Source organism: Empidonax traillii, unplaced genomic scaffold, assembly GCF_003031625.1.
Source record: "Empidonax traillii isolate 1590-97213 ecotype Southwest subspecies unplaced genomic scaffold, ASM303162v1 scaffold117:size1203958, whole genome shotgun sequence".
Lineage (NCBI taxonomy): Eukaryota > Metazoa > Chordata > Aves > Passeriformes > Tyrannidae > Empidonax > Empidonax traillii.
Genome location: NW_020955310.1, coordinates 86,129 through 107,973, shown reverse-complemented (window position 1 = coordinate 107,973; position 21,845 = coordinate 86,129). Strand labels below are relative to the sequence as shown.

The 21,845-nt window shown below is 35.9% G+C and overlaps 2 protein-coding genes across 2 annotated transcripts in view; one reads left to right on the top strand and one right to left on the bottom strand.

Moving 5' to 3' along the window:
• Positions 1–2,684: 2,684 nt before the first annotated feature.
• Positions 2,685–20,292, bottom strand: LOC114057141 (aromatase). The gene is made up of 10 exons (XM_027883018.1): positions 20,179–20,292; positions 14,689–14,856; positions 13,366–13,516; positions 10,783–10,937; positions 10,033–10,209; positions 9,236–9,350; positions 7,674–7,788; positions 6,917–7,079; positions 5,400–5,641; positions 2,685–3,489 (listed from the first exon to the last, which is right to left on the bottom strand). The coding sequence occupies exons 2-10, from the start codon at positions 14,831–14,833 to the stop codon at positions 3,238–3,240; spliced, it is 1,515 nt and encodes a 504-aa protein (XP_027738819.1). The 5' UTR covers positions 14,834–14,856; positions 20,179–20,292; the 3' UTR covers positions 2,685–3,237.
• Positions 18,832–21,845, top strand: part of GLDN (gliomedin) — a 36,291-nt gene continuing 33,277 nt past the window's right edge. Inside the window, exon 1 of the mRNA XM_027883017.1 lies at positions 18,832–18,857. The gene's annotated coding sequence lies outside the window, so the exon portion shown is untranslated. The remainder of the gene's footprint in view (positions 18,858–21,845) is intronic.

Genomic DNA, 21,845 nt, shown 5'->3' with positions numbered 1-21,845 from the left:
GTCATGCCATTTTGTTATGAGTGGAAAAAGAGATGAAATTTACTTTGAACTGTGTATTCAGTTTAATTATTGTCTTTGTTTCATTTTTTTTATTACTTTAGTCACTTTTCTCACAAATAGCTGAGCCCTTTGTATCATCAAGCCAAGCTTTTTTTTACATTCAGTAATCCCTGTTACCTTGAGAATCACTAAAAACTACCTCTTCTCCCTTCTTTTAAAGCTTTGATGAAGTGCATTACCAGGAAAGGAGTCTTGTATGAACCTAAATTACTTTATTTATGTTTTCTTACTATTATTAAAAATGTATTTGCACTAATATATCCTCTAAAATCAGTGGAAGTTTTGATTTTAGAACATCCCAGGTTCCATCCTTGTATCTAATACTTCAGTAATCAGTTCGTGCCTGCAGACACACTCATTCCCTTTAATACTATTTTGTGATTCTCAGGTTGGGAAAACATGATGAAACACCACTTTAGACTTGATTTTGTGCATACAACTTTTATTTGATCATTATTTTATTTTCTAACAACATCTACACTTATGCCCCGTGAGCAGCTCATAATCACAGTGATGTATAAAACAAAGTCGTCAAGTTTGTTCTGTGTCAGTGTATTGAACATTCATGGAATAGTCACTTGATGACAGTACACTTGATGTGGTTAAAAAGTCACTTAAATTTATACAGTACCTGGTAATAAAACACCATTTAAAATCAGAGCTCTGTTCTGTACAGTGGTGTATGTGCATTGGAAAGATTGAAACTGTTTGTATCCACATGGCAAGCTTTGAAATGCTGCTTCACCAACTGCAGTTCTCAAGCAGATATAAGTGTATGGGAAGGAGAAAAGGGCCTTAGAGTGCAAATATTCATGCAAATAGAGCACTGTGTAACAGCCATAATCAAGTCAGGGAGAGCAGAACTCAGATGAGCTAATGGCTCAGATCAGTTAACAGCTCGGATTAATTAACAGGTCTGCTGTCCACATGTGGACAAAACTAAGTACTGTGGAAATCTGAAGACCAGAAAGACTATGTGCAAAGCATACCAGAGGAATATACTTAAAATGCAATGGGAAATAATTTTGTAGGCTTGCTTAGAAAAAGTAAAAAATGATACTGCTTTATTTCTTTCATAGAGTAATTATGGTAATCATGTTTCTGAAATTCCAGCCTACAAATTCAACAAAATGTAATACATTCAAGAAATCAGAACAGCATGCACTTTCTATCTATTTGATTTCATGTAATTATGTCAAAATTTGAATGATAATTTATTAATTCCAACCTTGAGAAAAGTTTTACTTGGGAGAGACCTATAATTATGGGGTGGGAATATCAGAGAGTAAATCATCACTACAAAAATGCTTTTGTGTGTGAAATAAGCAAAGATGCACCCTGTGTATAAAATAGTAGTTTCATCCTAAGGAAAAAAAACCCTTAAGTGTTTTTGGTTTTGGTGTTCTCATACAAATGAGAAATGCTTGTCCACTGAAGTACTCTGGGATGTTTTATGATATAGAATGAGTAAGAATGGGAATGAGTAAACCATGGCTGGGGTTTTTTTGTTGGTTTTTTTTTCTTCTCCAAACTGCTCTAACAATATCCTAGTTTAAGGGGTACAGAGAATGTAGAAATAGGGGTTAGATTAGATATTCCAAAGATTCATACCACTGTGTCACTTCATGACTTAAAAAATAGTAATCCTAGAATTGTAGAATCCCTTAGGTTGGAAAAGACCATTGAGTTTAAATCCTACTTCTGTGTGTCTTCAAATGCCAAATTTCATCTGTATGGGCAAGGTGGTATGGGATTTCCCTTCACAGTTCTCACTTTTGGGTACAATGCAAATGTTACAGAGGAAGCTTTAAAAGTAACTTGGCTGCATTAAATTATTCTGCTTTCAAGTTTGATTTTTTTAAATTACTCTAGAAAATTTGCATGTTGTTTAGAGGATTGATCTAAATATGCAGCTCCTCTCCTCATCCTAAGTCACCAGCCTAATTCATTACCCTGGGCTGGAACAGATGATTATTTGTCAGGTTTATGCAGTTTTTATATGCTACTGATAGATCTTCCTCTGCTAGACCTGCATCTGAGATCAGTGGTCTGAAGGAATAGATTAATTCATTTAATTAATTGTAATTATATTTTCAAAGTAAAGACATGAATGATTTTTCTCTCTTCCCTCTCCCCCCCCCTTTTTTTTTTTCATCTTTTTATAGTTTAAAAGACTTGGAAGGAAAAGATTAATATAAATCCTATTGTACATTGGTTGGTTGTCTTTATCAAGGCACTTTATCCAGAAAATCCCTTTCTTTGTGTTATACAGTATGAAAACTCAGGCTTAATGGAAATGCAAAGTCTCTGTCAAGGAATGTTGTTGTTAAGCCAGGAAGATCTCTTTTTACTTGACCAAACTACCAACTCATCCTTAGGCAAGTAGAGATATCAATGCTCAGGTTGTACAGATTTCAAGATAGGTCAACTTTGAACAAGACCTCTTGGGTAGTAACTTAGTGTTTTCCTATTAAGGACTGAGTATAAATGTAAGCCTAGTTTGTAATTAAAATAAAAACCTGCTTATGCAGAACACCTTTAAAAATGTTCTCTAGAAATCTGCCTATTATTTCAGAAATTTTCTCCTTTGCCACTGAGAAACTGTGAGCATATATTTATTTATTCAGTGAAATTTGCCTCTTTAGACAGGTTTTTTTTCTTGTGCTGCTGAGTCTCTCTAGATCAGTGGGAACAAAGCAAGATTCTTGAAAGCAGGATAGAGCCCAGTGCTGTTACAGGAGAAAGAAACAGAGGCTAATTTGGGTAATTAGGGAGGGACACTCCCTCGTGATGTGGGAACGTGGTCAACAACTCCAAATCTTACTGTCTGAAATAGAATTAAGCAATTAAAACCTGGGCAAAAAGGATTTGGTAGAACCTAGCTGAGAGAGAGTTTAAATTCCTTTTTACCAAACTGAAGAGAGGTGGAAAATTTCTACAACTGACCAGATGAGGAGGTGGGGCTGTGTGTTACCCTCCATGTAACACTCATGTTAACGTTTCATATTCATTACCTCATTCTCAGCTGGTCTTACTAAGAAGTTTCAGGTGTTCTGCAGCAGGACACTGGGTTTTAAAACCAAAACATTTTACTCTAAATATTTAACTGGGAGTGATGAGTGTTTCTTAGTGGCTGTGGCTGAGAAAGCCCTGTGATAACTCTATGGCTGATCCATTTTAGTCACCCTGATTCTCGTTTTTGTTTCTTCTTGGTGTGAAAACCATCTCCAGCAGAGGCTGCCTTTCTATGGGGTGCATGGATAAGTCATTGTTTTTCTGGATGTTGTTAAGGCCTCTTCCTTTCATTGTCTGTACTCTGCACCTCCTCAGAAGAGTCACCAGAATCGCTTTCATCATTACCATGGCAATGAACTTCCCTACACAGCTCCGGGGGCCGAATCCAAACGGTTGGAAATAGCGTGAAGGGACCTGCACAGAATGACAAGAGCAATAAAATTTAGGACAGGTTTTTCTTCATAAAAGTAGCCAAAATTATGATGGAAATTAGTAGTAGGTATACTCTGAAAAACTTGTGGAAATAATTTTTTGGGAGCAATCACTTGTTTCACACTGGGCAGCCCTCCCACCCAAATCAGGCCAAACTGCAGACACCAACAGGACTGTGGGATGTTTGAAATGCTCAGGTAGCAGGGATTGCACAGTTAAACTATTTAAGTCTGCATGTACTGCAGTCTGTTTGTCCTGTGAACTACAGGGATTTCACCTCAAGCTGTGAAATGGAGTGAAGCTTCTGCTCTTCAAATGCATTAAAGTTCATGAAAAAGTTTTTCAGAAAATGTTCATTATAAAGCTCACAAATATCTGAAATATGGGCTGATGCCGTATCTAAAGATAATCATAAGATAATCATAAAGCCATACACCCCATTACATTTGCCATTATAAAGCTAATGTTCCCAAGAACTAATTTCTCATAAAATGTAATGTAAAAAATTTTGTTTGATATTTAATAGAGAGATAATACTTATAAAATGGTCTCCTGTCCTATGAATTGAAATATGAAATGCAGGATTCACAAAACTATTGAAGAATGCACAGCCAGTTTCTGCTACTTTTATTGATACTGAATAAATCAGTTAAAAAGAAAGTCTGGCTATAAATAAATTATTTTTCTTCATCTGTGTAACTTCCTTTTTAAAAAGTAAGATATTAGCTGTGCTCTGATTTCCTACTTAACCTAAGAATAGAGTAGAAAAGGTTGGCTTATATTAAATCATCTGGAAAAAAGTGTCCTTCTCTCCTTATTTTCAGACTGAGAAAAATGTTTTCTGTTTAAATTTTTTCCAAATGAACTGAGCTGTGCCTTTTGAAAAATGATACGTAAATGCAAGTGTTTATCATACAGAGCAAGTACAGCAGCTGGCAGTACAGCACAATGGCAAATGCACAGCCTGGGAAAATGGAGAAATGTTTAGATTCCAACAATGGGATCTTATCATAAATAATGCTGTGGATTGCTATTCACTTAGAGAACTGTGGGAAAATTGAGCCTGCCAGAATAATTATGTGGCAAACAGAATGCATCAAGTCAGACAGAAAATGTGTGGTTAAATATTTGGTCAAGGAGAAATATTTTTAGTAGCAAAATGTACTCATAAAATAAGCAAGATATCCATTTTGATAGAAATACTTAGAATAAAAATGGGTGGCAAAATGGAACCCGTTCACAGTGAATAATAATTTCAATAAACTTCATCACTTGCTCCCTTCTTGAATTTTCTACAGACTCTTTTTCTTGAGCTGTTGTTTTTAATATGGAGCAGAGATTTTTATAGGTTATAAAAGAGCAGTTTAGAAATGCTAACCAGGTTGATTGGTGTTCGTTTTTGTGTGGCATATGTGGTACACCTGGCATTTTTGATGGGAAATATGTAAATCTTACAGGTGTTTTTCTGGCTTGGACACTCATATCTCTCGTTTCTTTGTTTGCTTAACTATTTCTTCAGGTGTTTTTGCTAAGAAGTCCATTTTTGGCGTATCAAAGTGGGTCATCTACTTATTTCTTTGAAGTTGCTGTCCGTGTCTCTTTATTATGTCCAGTGTCAGGGGATATAATGACAACTATGTGTGCCTGGCAAATTTAACTAGAAACTTTTATTTAAAGTTATTGTGTCTGGAAAAAAAAGTTTTCTATATTATAATATCTGTCTAGATCTAATAATGATAATAATAACAATAAGCAGGATATAGAGGTAACTAGGCATTTAGACAAAGGGAAAACAGGCTTATGGTCACAAAGTTCTTGATCAAAGTAAGAGGAAGAGACATTAACAATAAACAATACCCAATGCTGCATGAGAAATGAGGTAGAAAACTTACATTTTTCTCAAAATTTTCAAGAGAAAACTCATTTGGCTTTGGGAAGAATTCAAGCTTATGCATGCGACCGATATTGAGGATAATATTTGTCCCCTTTTTCACAGGGTAGCCATCAATTACATCATCTTGTAAAGCTTTCCTCATGATCAAGTCCACAACGGGCTGGTATCTCATGCTCTCATAAATAAAGTTCTCCACGATTTTTAAGTTTGGCATATCTTCACTTTGTATGTCTCTGTCCCCTTGTGGAATAAAGCAGATGGTGGAGAGGTTAGCTGGTTATAAGTGTAATAGCTTCATTATAGAAATATCAAAGCATTTTTGGAAGATTCTCAGGTTCTGAAATGGTGGGAAGGATCCAACAGCTTTTAAGGAGTCTTATGTAGCCTTAGTTATTCAGGAAATCTGAATAGTGTTCATCAGCACAAACCCTGGTTTATTTTTTGATCTCTCACCTTTTTAACACAATGAGTCTTTGTTCTCCTTTCTTGACAGCAACAAAACTCTGAAAGTTCTTCCCTGGCTTTTGTATGAGCGAGCAACAAGACACAACAAATAAATCTTCCAGCAGCTGACAGCAAACAGAAGCTGGGAATAGTCTGGAGATGGGAGATAACTTTGTGGGGACCTTAAATTGAGTTTGTGTGGATGTGCAGCTCAGTAGGTTTGCAAGATGAAAGTTTGCTACCCACAGTAGGTCATCTGCTTAAGGAAAAGGCTACAACATTCCACTGCCTTAGAGATGAAGGCTATCAGAAAGAAACAGGGGAAATGAGTGAGCTGAGTACTCAGCTCTCATGAGGACAATAAAATAAGGTTTATTAAAAGTAGCTTTGAAAAAGAGTAAAGGACTTGTTATACATTTTTCAGTGTTTAACAGACCAGAAGTAAATCTCTTATTAGAGTGGATGAAATTAGTTTCTATATTAGTTCAGTGTCAGGCTTTGAATGAAGTCTAGAGAAAGCAGAGAACACAAATTTGGAATATCTTGATTGTGTTTTGAACAGTTAGTAATTAGTACTTTGAGAAGACCAATTTGAGACCAAAACGGATGACAGCAGAATATAATTTTAATTTTCCCCAGTCTTTCCCTTCTACAGTCATAGTGAAACTTAGAGAAAATCTGTATTCTATCTCAGAAAAATGTTGGTGATTAGAAGTATTTGAAATGAGTGTCCCCTTTTGCTATTTCAAGGTAAATGGAAAACAAATTTCAATGACACTTATGAGGTGAATGCTGATTTCCACTGCTGTTGCTGAGGAGAGAATGCAGCACATTATTTGTAACAGATTATCAATTCTATTCCTATTTTAATTTATTTTACAAACTGCTCATCTTCTTTCACTTAATCTTGAATAAAATCTTTTATATATAATGATAGTTCGTATGTTTTACACTCAATGCTTCTATTAGAAGAAAACACTTAAAATTTTCAGCCTTTGAATTATTGGAATTTAGATCAGTGCTGAAGCAAAATTATAGTCCTACATCACTGACTTTGCAGCTCCTGCTTACCCACAACAGTTTCAATTTCTCTCATCATCTCCTCTTCCACTGTGGGGTGCTCTGCAATCAGTATTAGCATAAAGAAGAGAGTCACAGACAGAGTATCAGGAGCAGCAATCATCATCTCCAGCACACACTGGTTCACATTCTCAGCAGTCAGATCCCCTCTGTTCTGAAAAAAAAATGGAAGTTTTGGAGAAAGTGTTGATTTTTGACCTCTGATGCCAACAAAGGTCCCACAGACTGTACAAATTCTTGACAGTCTATCTTATGCTAAATAACATTTGGTCTTTGTCTTTCAGAGAAAAACAGAAAACTCATGTTTTGATGGGTGTGTGTTATCTTACAGAAAAGCAGAAGTTTGTTATTAGCTCAGATTCTTCTCTGTTTACTGCCTTTCCTCACAGAGTTTGTCAGCTGGCAGAGATTATCCAAGATGGATTTACACAGTGTTTGAAACCTTTGCAAGCAAAAGGCAAGACATCAAGATAAAATACAGAGGTTAGAGAAAGACAGAAGGACGTTCAGGGATAGATACGAGAGTTTTAAGGATATTGTTTAAGCCATGAAATAAATATAACAGGCACTTGATACCAAAATACAAGTATTCATATTTAAATCACATGTTAGGGACTCCAACAAATTGACATCCTTTTATGATGACGTGACTTTCAGAGAGGTACATGAAGGTTAAGTTGCAAAGCCTGCATTCAGGAGAAGGTCGGAAAAATCTAAGTTAACCATGTTTTGAATATATTTCCAATACCTGTGCAAAAATCAACTGGGATGCAAAATCCATGTGTTCATCCAACTTTTCAACAGTGGAAAGCTGTTGTCTTTTCTGCTCTATTAAGGTTTCCATTGCCCCTTTAAGATCCTTTCTGAAAACAGATGAAATCAAACATAAATAAACATCTGCAGACTCATACTATACACTAGGGTATGACTAGAAATATAGAGATTATACCAGGAAAAACATCTAAGAATGGCAGAAATGAAGTATTCCTAGGAATGGTTATATGGTTTTCTGCAAAGTAGTAATAATAATATATACTATATATATTTATATTTGGAGGCAATTAAAAAAAAAGTATTCTGAAAAGGTTTTGAATGAAGTCTTTAGGCTTTTCATTTGCATTTGTTAGAAAATTTTGTCTGGGTCTGTAGGGGTAAATGCATTTAAAACTTCAGTCCTTGGAAAGTTCTCAGTATTTATAACATCTTTTATGTATTAGAAAAAACAAATGGTTCTTTTTGCAAAATTTATCAGGAGAATATTAGAAGTCTTCATATCCTGTGGTGATTCTTTGCATTGCTTTAAGTCCAGCAATCTTTATCTTTTTTCTTTGCAGTAGAAATTTATGAGTAAGTCCATTTTAATGGGATAGCTTTTGAAATATCAGTATTTGCTTGCAGGGGCTTTCTAGTAATAACTGGGCCATAACATTTGGCTATTATTTGCATTACAGGATAAAGCAATCAGTGCCATAATAAAACTAGCAAGTAAATGGTAGAGAAGGAAAATCTTGTGTCTAGTTCACAAGAACTGTCGATTACTTTAGATGAACCTCCATCTTTCCCTTAAAGCCTTTGTGTTCTATAGCACTATCAAAACAGTTTATTACACATACTTGCTAAGTAGCAATTTCTTTCACTAGGTGGAATACAAATCGAAAATGAAAAAAAAAATGATTACCAGTTCTTTTTAAAGCCAGTGCTCTTTTGGCAAAAGGCAGCAAACAAGATCATAAAAATAAGAATGGTATTTTGTATTTTTGCAAAGAAAAATATGACAAAATGTGTTTGTTCCTTATTAAGGAAAAACCCCTTGAAATGGTTCATCACACTGAGCACTGAGTTTTAATTCAGAAGTGAGTTGTTGACTCAAAAATGCACGTGGAGAGAACCAATAAATAGATCTATGCTCTCCTGGGCTTGTGCCCTGAATGTGGATGGGTTTTCTTGTTTTGATGAGCTGTAACCTATTGGACTGTCCTCAACTAGGCAGCAAATGGAACTTTACCCCATATCATGGCTTTTCTTTGTCTGAACTGAACCACTGATCTTAACTGAGTTTCACATTTGAGTTGGCATTAACTAATATTTTAGTGAATAAATTGGGACTGAAGAGACAAACGCTTTAAATTGTCCCCTGAGATTATCTACTTGTAACATCAGTGATAAATCTTGTTCTATCTTGGCTCTGCACACAGGGGACTTCAGCAACCATCTTTTAGTTTCCAAAAGGCAGAGGGAAGTGCCAAGGAACATCTCCTTCATAAGAAAAAAGAGTCTTATGCAAATAATTTGTAAAACTTCGATACTTACACTGCATCTTCATATTTCTTGCACAGCCAAGAAATCTTAAAAAATATGTCAGGCTTTAATAAAAGTGCTTGCCAAGCATCAAAGTAGTTTTGAATCTTGAGTACAATGGCATTTTCTGGAAATGAATGTTAACAAAAAAAAATGTCAATAGTCAAGGAACACAAATAATTCAGAAAAATTAATAATAAGGTCCTGCTCCCTACTCTAAGTTCATGGGAATTTGATAAACAACTGGTAGGTAACATTTGTAGCACACTGTAGAAAAGGTATAATAGATCATTGTAAAAACTCTAGGTAACTAGCTAAAAGGACATATTGGTGTGTCAACCAGAGCCAAATAGTCTCCCATAGGAGAGCAGGAGCACAATGCTTGCAGAATATCCAAAGGGGGTAACTTAGGCATCCTGATAATATTATGTCTCTCATATGGCTTTGAGGATGAAGAAATAGCAGAAGACATAAAATTTTAGGTGAACTTTTAAAGGCAGTAATTTAGTTTGGTGGAAAGGTTCTTTAATGCAGATAATATTGGGATTGTACCAACTCAGTGCCTAAAAATCTCTTTAATGGTACTATTCATTAAGGTGAATATGACAACCTAATGTATATTTTTGGTCATATAAAATTCTCTTTTCTAACTAAAATAATCATAAATCATTCTCAGTTAATTATACAGTGATATAAGAGCCTGTTCTTGCTCTGTTTTTTTTAAACAATGCTGCTGAGTGATGTCAGTGAATTTTCCTTGGGCAAGCACTTTAATCCATCATATGGCATAAAAACAAAGCTTTTAGTACCATCCAAAGGGATCCCAAGAAAAAGCTTGTTGGATGTGTCAAGCATGATCCGCCTCATGAGATTCAGCACGTTGATGTTTCCCAGTTCAGTTGTCACTTCCTCTAGTTTGTCCAGGTGATCCACTGTTGACTCCACACAAATTGCTATCATACGAACCAGACCAGGACCAGACAGAGCTGAAAGACATGTGCAAAATTGTTTGTTAATTTTAAGTACCTTATTTGTAACTTCTCAGTTGGTGATCCTGGTGTCAATAAAATGGCAAACGTTTTCGTGTCAGTTACTGATGTAAAATCAGTCTGAAACTTAACTGGTTTATCATCCTCTGAAAGAAAAATGGAAGCATTTTGACTTAAAATGGTGATGAACCCAAAGCCTGAACTTTACTAATACCCATCCACTTTGTACCTCACACATTTTATGGCAGGTTCATACCATGTCACGTGGGCAGTCTGTTTGAGTGGGAGGGTATCCACAGCCTCATCTGCACCACGGGCTCTGTGGGTGTCCCATCTCATTTGCTTGCAATGACACTGAGCAGGGAAGGGAGCTTGGGGATTTGTGGGGAGGATGATGGAAATTTCTCAAAATATAACTGCTGGGTGCTCTGAAACAGCCTTGTACCTGTGCAACAAAGTGCTGGCAACCTGTAACGTCACCGAGGACATTCTGAACCCTGGGAGAAACAGCATTTCAGAGAAGATTGACTGTGCCACAGTGGTGCAGTGTGTCAGTGCACACTCATTTACCTTTGGTGAAAAAGGGTCGAATTTCCTTCCAGTGTGCTGGGTTGTTATTAAATATGATCCCATTTTCATACATGCCAATGCACTGCAATCCAAGCTTGCTCCCAAATCGAGACACATAATGCCAGTGTTTCATTACATGGAACACACTTGAGGATCTGGGAGTGGAAGGAGAAAAAAGCCCAAAACAAAAACATAATTTCATAGATTGTACATGACATTTTTATGCTGATATTTTACGGTTGCTCTGAAATGTTGCCTTGCATTCTTAATTTAGCAGGAAGTACAGTGCTTAACATGAAAGATTCCTCATTCATAGTTAATAAATCTTGATGATAAATACCTCCAGAATTTATGTTAGAGCAATAATATATTCTGTTCAGATTTAAAACTATTTTTTAGTTAAAATGCAAATGGTTACCAAGTTTTTAAACTGAGTAGGGTGGATACATAGAAATATTTAAGTATGTAAGATACACTCAGGCAATGACCAAAATCAGACACGTCAGAGGATAAGGTAAAATATTTGATGTGTACTAAATTACATATATACTTTTGTGGCTATTTGGTCATTTCTGGACACATACTGAAAACATAAATATAAATGCTTCACTTAAATATGCAGCATCATAATATGCAGATAAGGGTGAGATAAATATTCTTAAATAGATCTGGTAGGGAAATCCATGATATGTATAATTCTTTTTACAGCTGGCAAGGTTGATTTGCAGGTGCTGGCAGACAGGTTGTGACCAGCATTGTTGCTTTAAGATACAATTTCCTTTAGAGGGAGCCAGCATTTCAGAAATAGGGATATAATGAAAACCCGACCAAATAAAATCCAGCAAAAAGAAAGAAAATCAGAAGAGAGATTGAAATGAAACAATGTGTTACTTTGTTTACCACCTATCATACTGTATGGACCAAATCCCAGACTTCTTACATGGGTTTAGTATATTTTTTTGTCATGAAAAGTGAATGTAACCTTTGTTACTGACTGTGGCAGTGCTGGGTTTTCACTACATAATAATTTTTAACAGTTTTGTGTGACCCAAAAGTAGAGTTAACCTTAAAGGTTTTTTACATGTCAAGGGACATCACATGTAATTTCCTGAACATGAGAAGAAGTTGTTGAATTATAACAGCTGTCTCCAGGAAGGAAAAGGTGCAGCAGGATCATTTTGCTTCCTTCTTTCCAACAGGTCTCTACACAGGAGATGGATCACAATGTTTTAAGGGAGGGTTTCATCGGGTGACTTTGTATAAGCAGATTTTCCTCATGAAACTATTTAATGAAGTCTTCCAAAAGACATCTGTTTTAACCAACATTACAAGTCCTTCTCTCTGTGCACTAGCATCTCAGTGTTAGAATTGATGCTAAAAATTCAGATGCTATTATTAAAAATAGTATACTTTTACAGAATTCGGGTTGTATTTAGTTTTGCAGTGAATTTATGATCCACTGATAACTTTAAAAAAAGCTAAATACTTGTTTTCTATGTACAGTCAATGATTTTAAGCAAAAAATGTCTGTAGAAAAGCGATGTTTTGACTGTGCAGTCTGATGCAGCTCTGGCATTGTTTGTCAGCACTCCTGGTTTGTTTCTGATGAATTGGCAGCACAGAGAGTGAAAGGCAACAATAAGAATTTCTAATATTTTCAAAGCATTCATAGCATTATCAAAACATTTTACTGCAATAGTTGATATTTGCAATGCCTATGTAGGATAGGAATGTAAATAGTTTTCCTGTCGTGATTACCTTTTTCTGCAGAGGTTAAAATACAGATAAAGCTGACTTGCATCACATGGCAAATTCTGTGATAGTTCTCTGTGCTGCATTGTCTTTCAAAAGCTTTTACACAGTGAAAGCTGAGTAAGGATTGATTGATATTGCTAATAAAAAGGTTGTGATTCTTTATCCATTACACATGGTAAACATTTTCCCACTCTTTTTTTTCTTATTTATTCCCTCTCTTTTTCATGGTATAACTCATAAGCATCCAGAAGATCCAAGAAGAAAGCAAACATTCCCTGGAGCTAATAAAATTATAGGCTACAGTTTAGCATTATGCTTAATACTGTGTATAATTGAAGCCTATGAATAATCCCATTAATTGGAGTGAAATTACTCATAATCCCATAAAGCTGCACTGCTTAATTAAATTGCTGAATTGGAGACATAACCTTCAAGCATTACTTCCACTATAAGGAGAAACAAGAACACAGGAAACTAAAATTTGACCTAATCCCGCATTGCAGTCAGTCTGGGTTCCTGAACAGAATGTAATCCTCATAATAAGTTGAATAGTAAAATAGTAAATATTTTTTGGGACTGAGCCACAGTGCCTAATCTGCCTTTCCACAAAAAATTTAAGAGAATTCACCAAAACTTCAATAGCAGAGTTGTTAAAGAAAGAAAGGATTAGGAAAGTGTCTGTGAATAGCAGGAAGTAAAAGGTTTATGTTAAGATAAATTTTGGAAATAATAACATTGGTTCAACTTTAGAAAAAAGTACCAAAGAAGTTGCAAAAAAAATACGAGAAAGCTTTTCAAGTTATTAAGGATAGACAGTAGAGGATTTACTTGCTAATTATAAATGTTTCTTCACCGCTGATCCAAACTCTCACGAAGTCTCCATACATCTTATTGTAGTAGTTGCAGGCATTACCCACTCCCATCCAGAGAAACCTCCCGTGAGAAATGAGGGGGCCGATCCCCATGCAGTATCCTGGCCCTAGGAAACATGGTCAGAAAGGTTTGGTCTCAGCAGTGCTCCCTGGCAGGAAAATATCCCTGAGCATCACCCTTTTGAGAGGAGCCTTTTAACGTGACCGTCCCGGTCCACACTGGGCAGTTCACACAAACAATCCTGTTCTGGAACTGTCTGAGGAGCTTTGCACCTACACTGGTGAAGCCTCCAGGAGTGATTTCAGTGCACCACCAGTGACAGGTGTTAGAAAGAAGAAATGATTCAGAAAAGATGAATATGAGATATTGATTTGTGATTTTAACAAATCCCTTGTGTGATCTCGACTGAATTTTGTCTACAAGTGTCATAGTAACACCTACAAAAGTCAGGGTCCTTTGGATATAATTAAATGTACTTGTCATATTTCTTTTAAAGTCACTTAAACTAAAGTGAGAAAACAGATATTTAAAGGAAAGAGTATTTTACTGTTATGAACTTATGAAAACATGTTGAAGTAGGAGCTAAGAACGGACTAATAAGCATTTCTTCAACAAAGTTTTCAACTAAATCATTCTACTGTAATTCAGAAACAAATGTCTCTCTTACAATAAAACAGAGAAAGTGGAGACAGCAAGAGAAAATTTGCCCCTAATTGCCTTTAAAAAGAAGCTTCCTTCTTCAGGGAAAGCCATACTTGCCCCTTTTGTCTGTAAAATAGGAATCTGACTCCATTAAAAAACTCAAGTACTCACAAAAGTTTTGTATATCGTTAAAAAATTTTAAAAGTTGCTTATGGTTTCACCTTTTACTAATAGGAATGACAAGACCCCAGCTTATTTAAGTACCTGAAAACTTAGAGCGTATTAACTTAGTTCTATTTCCTTGTAGATGCAATCAAAGAAGTCATGTATAATGCACATGAAATTATGAACATCTGCAGTTTGTAAAATGTTATTATATCTTTCTAGAATACACACAGTGAAGATGAAAACAAAATATACTTATATGGCCAAGCCAGGGTTATTATTGAAGCTCTGAGGTTAGAGTGAGCCTGATTTCTTTTATCAGTTATTTAAAAAAATTGTATTACTTAAACTGGCTCATAGTAATTTTTTTTACAATACAATCATTATTCACCATTACTTTCTCACATTCGAGAAACAAACAAAAATTACTTCGACAGCTTTTAGGTGACACTATAGCTAAAGTTAATTTACCTGGTACTGATGAAGTTTCTTCATGATTCCATACTAGAAACAGAAAGCACATGAGAAGGAGTATGGGCACTGTGGCCACTGGCATCGTATCTTGTACAAGGCTGGTGATGTTGAAGTGCATCGGATTCAGAGTTTCCAGGACCATCTTTTCCAAGAGATTCTTCTTTGCTTCAGAGAGAGAGAAGGGAAAGAGGCAGAGGTTGTCAACGCTCAGATGTATTCAGCTTTAGTAGGTACCTCTCAACCCCTTTGTAGTTCTTCTAAATGACCAAATTAGCTCTTGACGTAGCTTTATTTTATAATGAGAGTGACTGCTGGGACTGTCTGCCAGGACAGGCTTCATCACCAGTCGGAACAGACATGCAGCAGACACTCTTTTTGCTTGGGAATAACAAAGATTTTCTGACCTTGATGTTGAAGCATAGTTTTGGATACTTTGGCTGACAGACCTTTTATCTCTGATATTGACTTGGCTGGCCAATGCTGAGGTTCACTCCTCTCAAATTTCTAACCAAAACACAAGAAATTAAACTTTCAGCACATGTGGAAGCACTGAATGAGTTCACTTGCAAGTTTTTGTCTCTGCTACTTAGCTGTTTCCATTCTTGTAGGCCTGCAGTGCCAGAGTTCTTGAATTTACAGAATAGCTATGGTAGTTTTTAATGATGCAGATAAGCCCCAGGTTTTTATTTGAAACATGTATTACATGTTGTGGGGTGGGGGGTTTTGTTTGTTTTTTTTTGGGGGGGGTGGGTTTGTTTGTTTGTTTTTTTTTTCAATCTTTGAGTGTAATCACATTTCTTCATGGTTCATCATCATTTGAAAAATATAGTGTATATCATAACAAAGAGGATCATAGATTGTCTTTTACCATATTTTTCCTAAGGCAGTAACCAGCACCTGGCACAGGAAAGAAAATCCAAGAAAATGGACAGGTCTGTTGTGCATAGAGGGAGTAGAAGGATTCATTCAAAGTTGTTGTGCATCTCTTTGACTTAAATTCAAAAATATAAGAGGTGATTGTACCTGCTAAGGAAGATGTTATTCTGTGAGCAAGAACTCCTAACCACAGAAAGATACTGCTTCCATCTGCCCAGTATCTTATTAATAAAAATTCTTATATAAAAGAATATATATCAAAAAAATAAAAACTTCTTAATAAAGCTTCTTAAGTCTACTCTGGCAAGAAGAGATTTCAAAATTGAAGGATTATATTTACTTAACAGGAAGCTTTTTGATACAGCAAGAGCTTTCCTGTTTGTCTTGTGCTTTGGTCTCACATTGCAGAAAAGATTACACCTGCTTTGTAGTGACCATCCCTGCTATAATTACATTAAACTAAGCCAAGAATGCGAGAGATGTTTTGTAGATAGTAAGGAGACTGTTTATGGTCAAGGCAGACAATGTACAGAGCACAGGCAACACTCTGGGGAGGGGAACAAGCAGTGGTTTGAAACCTGCAGGTGAATGCCATGCTCCAGTGTTTTGGATGATTGCTGTGCCAGGTTCCTGGGACTGCTGTGATCCAAAATGACCAATCTACCAGGTGACCTGTTAGAAACATCATGCTATTCCAATACATAGCATTGCTGCTCTTCTGGAAGTGTCCAGGTACATCTTGTACACCTCCAGCTGTTATACTGTCTTGCATGTTGTGAAAAAAGGTTTTGTAATCAGAAGTATTTTTTGTCATGTAATGGTATTTATTAGTTTAGATTTCCTTGGATGCCATTTGTTACCACAACAAAAGCATGACTGCATATATACGTAAATATTTTTAGCAGCTTCAGTCCCTTTCACGAATGTGAGCTTACAGAATTATAGAAGGAAATAACTACACTTAGGGCATAAAGTTTCAGGGTTTTGTTGCTTTTTCTCTGGGTCCCCTTCATCTTTGTACTCCATTGACACAGATAGGCTCTGATGTGCATTTTTGTTTTGTTTTGTTTTTTATCTCCAAGAGTCTGCTGTGTGTACAGTAGTTTCCCTGTCTCCTATTCTCTATGAAGAGAAGTGTGTAGTTGGTTATGCATTTGGGTGCAATGAAATAAACCAATTTCATACCTCCAAATGTGCATCCATCGATATCATATCCGTAGGTTGAGCCCTGCCAGAGGTCAAGGCCCTGATATGTCTGTGTGGTGTACTTTGCAAACATGAGACTCCCCCTTTTCTCAAAATCAACCCTGAGTTTTGATCTTGCTCAGTTCTTAGTTATTCACAGCTGAGGCTTATCTTTGTTTTGACAGAGACGTGGAGGCAGGTTTCTGTCTTTTCAAAACATACCAATAGTAATGGATTGACTTTTAGGTTCTAGATTGTCCCAACTTCATAATTTTGGTAAAAGAGATTTTTTTTTTTCCCTGTGGTATGTCCAATACATCAGTATGCACCTTGCAGTTAAATTTATGTTTTATATCCTCAGTTGTACTGTCATGTAGATAAAAGAATTAAAGGCAATGATTTAAATTTGATTTCTTTTTATATTCTCGAAATGATCTGATATAATCTTATTTTTAGTCAAAGTGGCTTTTCAAGGTCTTAAAACAAATAGTTTATATTTTCTGTATTGAGAAGTTCTTTACTTCATTTCTGTGAGTATGATCCAAGGGTTTCCACTTGGACCGTGTTTTTTGTTTGTTTGTTTGTTTGTTTTTTGTTGTTGTTGTTGTGTTTTTTTTTTTTTTTTTTAATTGAAGAAGCAAACTGGATCAGAAAAAATTCACTTCAATATAAATCAACTGAACTGCTTGTCCTGCTTGTACCCATTGTATTTTTTAGGAATTGCCCATGAGGTAAGTCACTCCTAATAAAAACTCTGCCTAATAAATTTTTATTGTTTTACTGACCTGCTCCCCTGTTTCTGAAAGCACTCTGGCTTGTATTTTAGGTCTATTTTCTACTTTTAACTCAATCTTCTACAACTCAAAGCACAGATAAATATGGTAAAATGTGAAACTTAGGGAATAAATCCCTTTTTCAGCCATTTATATAGTTCGAGTCAGTGGGCTGGAATTTGTGTAGTAATACAGCTCTATCACATCTAATTACTATGGAAATGTATTCTAGCAGTGTTGAATGGTTATTATAGCCTTGTAGAATAATCCTGTACCACTTGATTACTATGAAATCTAATCTAAATAGTACTTACAAATTTATCTGTTGTTTAGGGTAGAGGAGGAGGAGGAAAGAAAGAGGTGACAGCTTTAGGAGCTTGGAAGTGAGGGTTTAGTAGTGATTATCCTGCCAATCTAAAGGGGCTCTTGACAAGTAAAGGAGGAGGTGGGAGACAAATATTGTGTCAGAGGGCAAGTGAAGCAGAAATGCAGAACATATCCATGGTTTTGTGGTGTTGAAAAAATATCTGCACCGTGAGACAAGAAAGATTGTTTGAGGCCTCTCCTATTATTTGGAATTGTGGTTTTCTTAATTTTAGTGAGCCTTCGTGTGACAGCATTACTTTGTTTCTCAGCTGACCAGGATCTAACCCTAGATGATGCTTCTCTGAGTTTTTAAGTTCTTCCAGCTGCCTTTAGTAGCACTTATAAAGTGCTGTTGCGTTGGTACGTGGTGGTGGTGGTGGCTACAACTTTATCTGCTTCAGTGTCCACAAAACTCGATTTCCTCTCACCCCTCTGACTCAAAGTGTACAATGAGTTTCAAGGTGCAGAGAAGTTTGCAGTTGCAGAACTGTTGTAAAAGTTGCCACTCCCCTTATCTGGAGTCAGTTTGGTCAATTAGTTTTCTTAGCACCACTTGTACCATCATCTGAGTGGGACTTAGCTGGTCAAAGCAGATTGAACTCTTTGCCAGGGAAACAAATACATCAAAAATATCTTCTGTTAAGTGTAAGACTCCATTTGAATATTACTAGTTGTCTGGATAAGTGTAGTAAAGGCAGTGCTTTTTTTTTTTTTTTTTTTTTTGGATTTACATGGTGGTTGATGGTTGATGTGTGATTTGGAAAAAATCACTTGCCAGTTTTAGTGCCTTTCACAAAAGTCTCATTGTTGCTTAGAAACCACCATAATGTCCAGGAAAAGTATTATCCACACTAGATGGTAGAAGGGTTTCATCTGAAACGTTCCATCTCCTGAAGCAGCACAGGTGTGTCAGTGCTTGTGAGCCTGAGAAAGAGCTGTGGAGATGAGCAAACTCCTGCAGTATTGGTAAGACTGGATTTTACTGCCTGTCTATCTCAAAGTTTCCTTAGAACACCATAAGATCTAATAAACTCAAAACTAACCAGAAAATGAGTTGTGGAAAGAAATTTCTCACTAATTTGCTTTTTATCAGACCCCCTTGTTATGACCATGGCAAAGCAGACCCGTGTGAGGAGGGTTTTCTGTATGTAGCTGCTATCAGTTCCTATTGCTCCTTGGTAGGTGGTTTTGTTTCTGATTTATCAAGTAAAAGGCAGCTCTTTCTACCAAAGTTATGTCTCTACTATTGTACTTCTATTGCTAACAAATACCTTGATCAGTTGAAGCAAAAATTTAGTTGATACAGAAGGGATGAGTCTCCAAGAAACATAAATTAATTTTTTTCAAGTCTTATGTGAGATATTTAATATCAAGTATCCTATCAAAGTATGTAAAGTAATCCTGAAGAAAAATTTTTCTGGGTATTTGAAAAAGCAAGACTAAGGAAAACTGCAAGACTACTCTCAAACCATTCTTCCTGCAAATGACTTCATTAATCAGAAATAATTATTAACTAAGGTATAGAAGCTGAAAGAAAGATAACACTTTTCTACAGTAAGCACCAACTGAGAGATATCAAACTATGATAGCATAAAAAACTTCTTCCAGTCAGTTCCAGACTTATTCTACATCATGACCTTTTTTTAACCTCACAGTCCATTTTTTCCCTGCCATAATAATGATGCTTCGAAATGTTGGCTTGTCAAAATTCACTCACTTTCCAACCAATTCTACATTGCTGTACAGCAACAGTGTCCACCCCATGGTATGTTTCTATCTTAACTTTGTCATGATACACATCTACAAAATCTACAAAATCAAAAGAATTAAAATCAGAGACCACAGAAACAATGAACAGGTTTGGGTTTTTAATCAGAGGAGCTTGTATCTTTAAACACTACAGTGATTTCATATTTCTTAATGTAATACAAACAGTTTGAAAGGTTGAATGAAGTGAACACTTTCTAAGGATGACTATTCTGCAAGAACATTGTGCCATTTTTTTCTTAAAATGAAACTTTGTAGAATACTTACAAAATACATAATACATTACTGTTGTTTTAATACCAAGAATTTGGCTGAAGACCTGCAGATTTTCTACTAAAAAAACCAGATCTCTCTTTAGATAGTGACAGCATGTAATTTACACAAAGATAATGACAGTAACTCAGATGAAAGCAGCTCCAGAAGGTGCACTTCCCACTCAAAAGCAAAATAAAACCCATTTATGTACTGTCCCAGTCATACTGTTTGAAGAAAAATGCTATAATATGAATTGAAAATTTACCTGTGTCTTCTTATCACTTCTGGATTTTTACCGGTGGAGAGTGCTATCCTTGTTACTGATGTGCTCCTTTTAAAGATCTGAATAGGTTTTCTGGTGATCACTCTCTGTAGCATCTTTTATGCAGGTGCTTCTTGTTGCTAAGAGATCAGTTGCTTGGAGATGGAAGTTTGTTTATTGTAATAGATCCGGGGCTGTTGCTTTGAAAAGAAAATTTTGTAATTTTACCTCTACATCTCAGTGTATCTGCTGCAAAGTAGCCAGTGATAGAAATACACATGCCCAGCGCTGATTAGAACTGTGACTGGAGAGTAAAACAGAAAAGTAAACAAAGTTTATAATTATGTTTGTTGCTTCTGAACAAGCAAGGACATTTCTCATTTAACTGGAGGTACAACTAGCAGAAATCGTATTAATTCTTCGCTTAACATATTTTTAATGTATTTTTAATTTCCAACAGCAAGGAAGTCCAAAAGTTTTATTCTGAAATAGGGATGCATAAAGTTGTCAGTAACATTATAAGATATAATCCTGCAGTGATGCAGGAAAGAACTAATTGACTATCCTGCTGTTTCCTTTATATTCCTGGATGGTTTGATAATATAGTCGTTCAGAATGACTCTACTAAACTAATAATGACTAAACTATAGTCATTCAGAATGACTAATGACTAAACTAAAGGCCAGTTCCTCTGCTTTGTGATGCTTCTCTCTTTTTGCTCTAGCTTTGGGTAACTAACAGACTTAATTAATGAAAATCCAATTGTTTCCAAGAACTGCATTATAGGATTCCAGGAAACATTAAAGTAATGACCAAAGACCTATAGGAAAATGTGTTGATACTATTAAAAGAGGAAACTAACACAGAAGCATGAATAAGGTACTTGTGTTGTTACTTACTGGTTTGAAGCACCAAGAGAAGTCCAAATTGTCTCAATGTCTGCTATGGGAAATCCTTAGCTGGCTCAGATGCCTCTTCTATAAATTTGCTCCTATGAGTCCAAACAGACTGTTTGGTGAAATAGGTCAAAATCATCTTTTTTTTTTTGCTTAGTGCTCTCAAGTTTAGAAAACCAAGTCCCTCAGTTCTGTTTTCGGCAAGGCTGCGTCACATCCTCTGGCAGTGAGACACGATGCATCCTTGTCTCTCACTGTCAGGACACAAATGGAAAAGATTCCTGTAAAATGTTTTCATTCCCCTCTTTCTGAATTCACTCAAGGCTTTAGCATTAGCATGTAAAAGGAATAAATGAAACAAACTAGAACACTGCTAATAAGAAAACCCATCTAATGGGGAAAAGGGCCTTAGATTTAGAGAAGTATGATCTCACTTGAAACAGAAGGTATTTAAGGGTTACCTACAATGGTTCTAGTGTTGGAATATTTTTAACTTGGGGAAGGATGGAAGAACCATAGAATTTTATTAAATGTGAAATCTCTTTTGAGAAGCCTTTCTTTAATTAATAAAATAAATAAGTTTGGGGAGAAAAAGGACTGAATTCATGCAGAAATTCTTGTGGCATTACTGTAACCCTGCTGAAGAGACACAGCTTACACAACCACGAGCCAACATAATTTCAACTTGACAACTGAACTTTTGTTCTTTTTCCATGTGCACACACTCTTCCATATCTATTTATTATGCAGGGATTTGTTTACAGTACAAGCAAA

What these genes read in the sequence shown, in the direction of transcription:
- LOC114057141 (XM_027883018.1), bottom strand. Translation starts at nt 14,833, where the DNA reads ATGGTCCTGGAAACTCTGAATCCGATGCACTTCAACATCACCAGCCTT. An exon ending in TCTTGGGATCCCTTTGGATG is followed by an intron (nt 9,351 to 10,032) that starts GTACTAAAAGCT and finishes ATTCATTTCCAG; the next exon opens with AAAATGCCATTGTACTCAAG. An exon ending in AAGAAATATGAAGATGCAGT is followed by an intron (nt 7,789 to 9,235) that starts GTAAGTATCGAA and finishes ATCTGTTTTCAG; the next exon opens with AAAGGATCTTAAAGGGGCAA.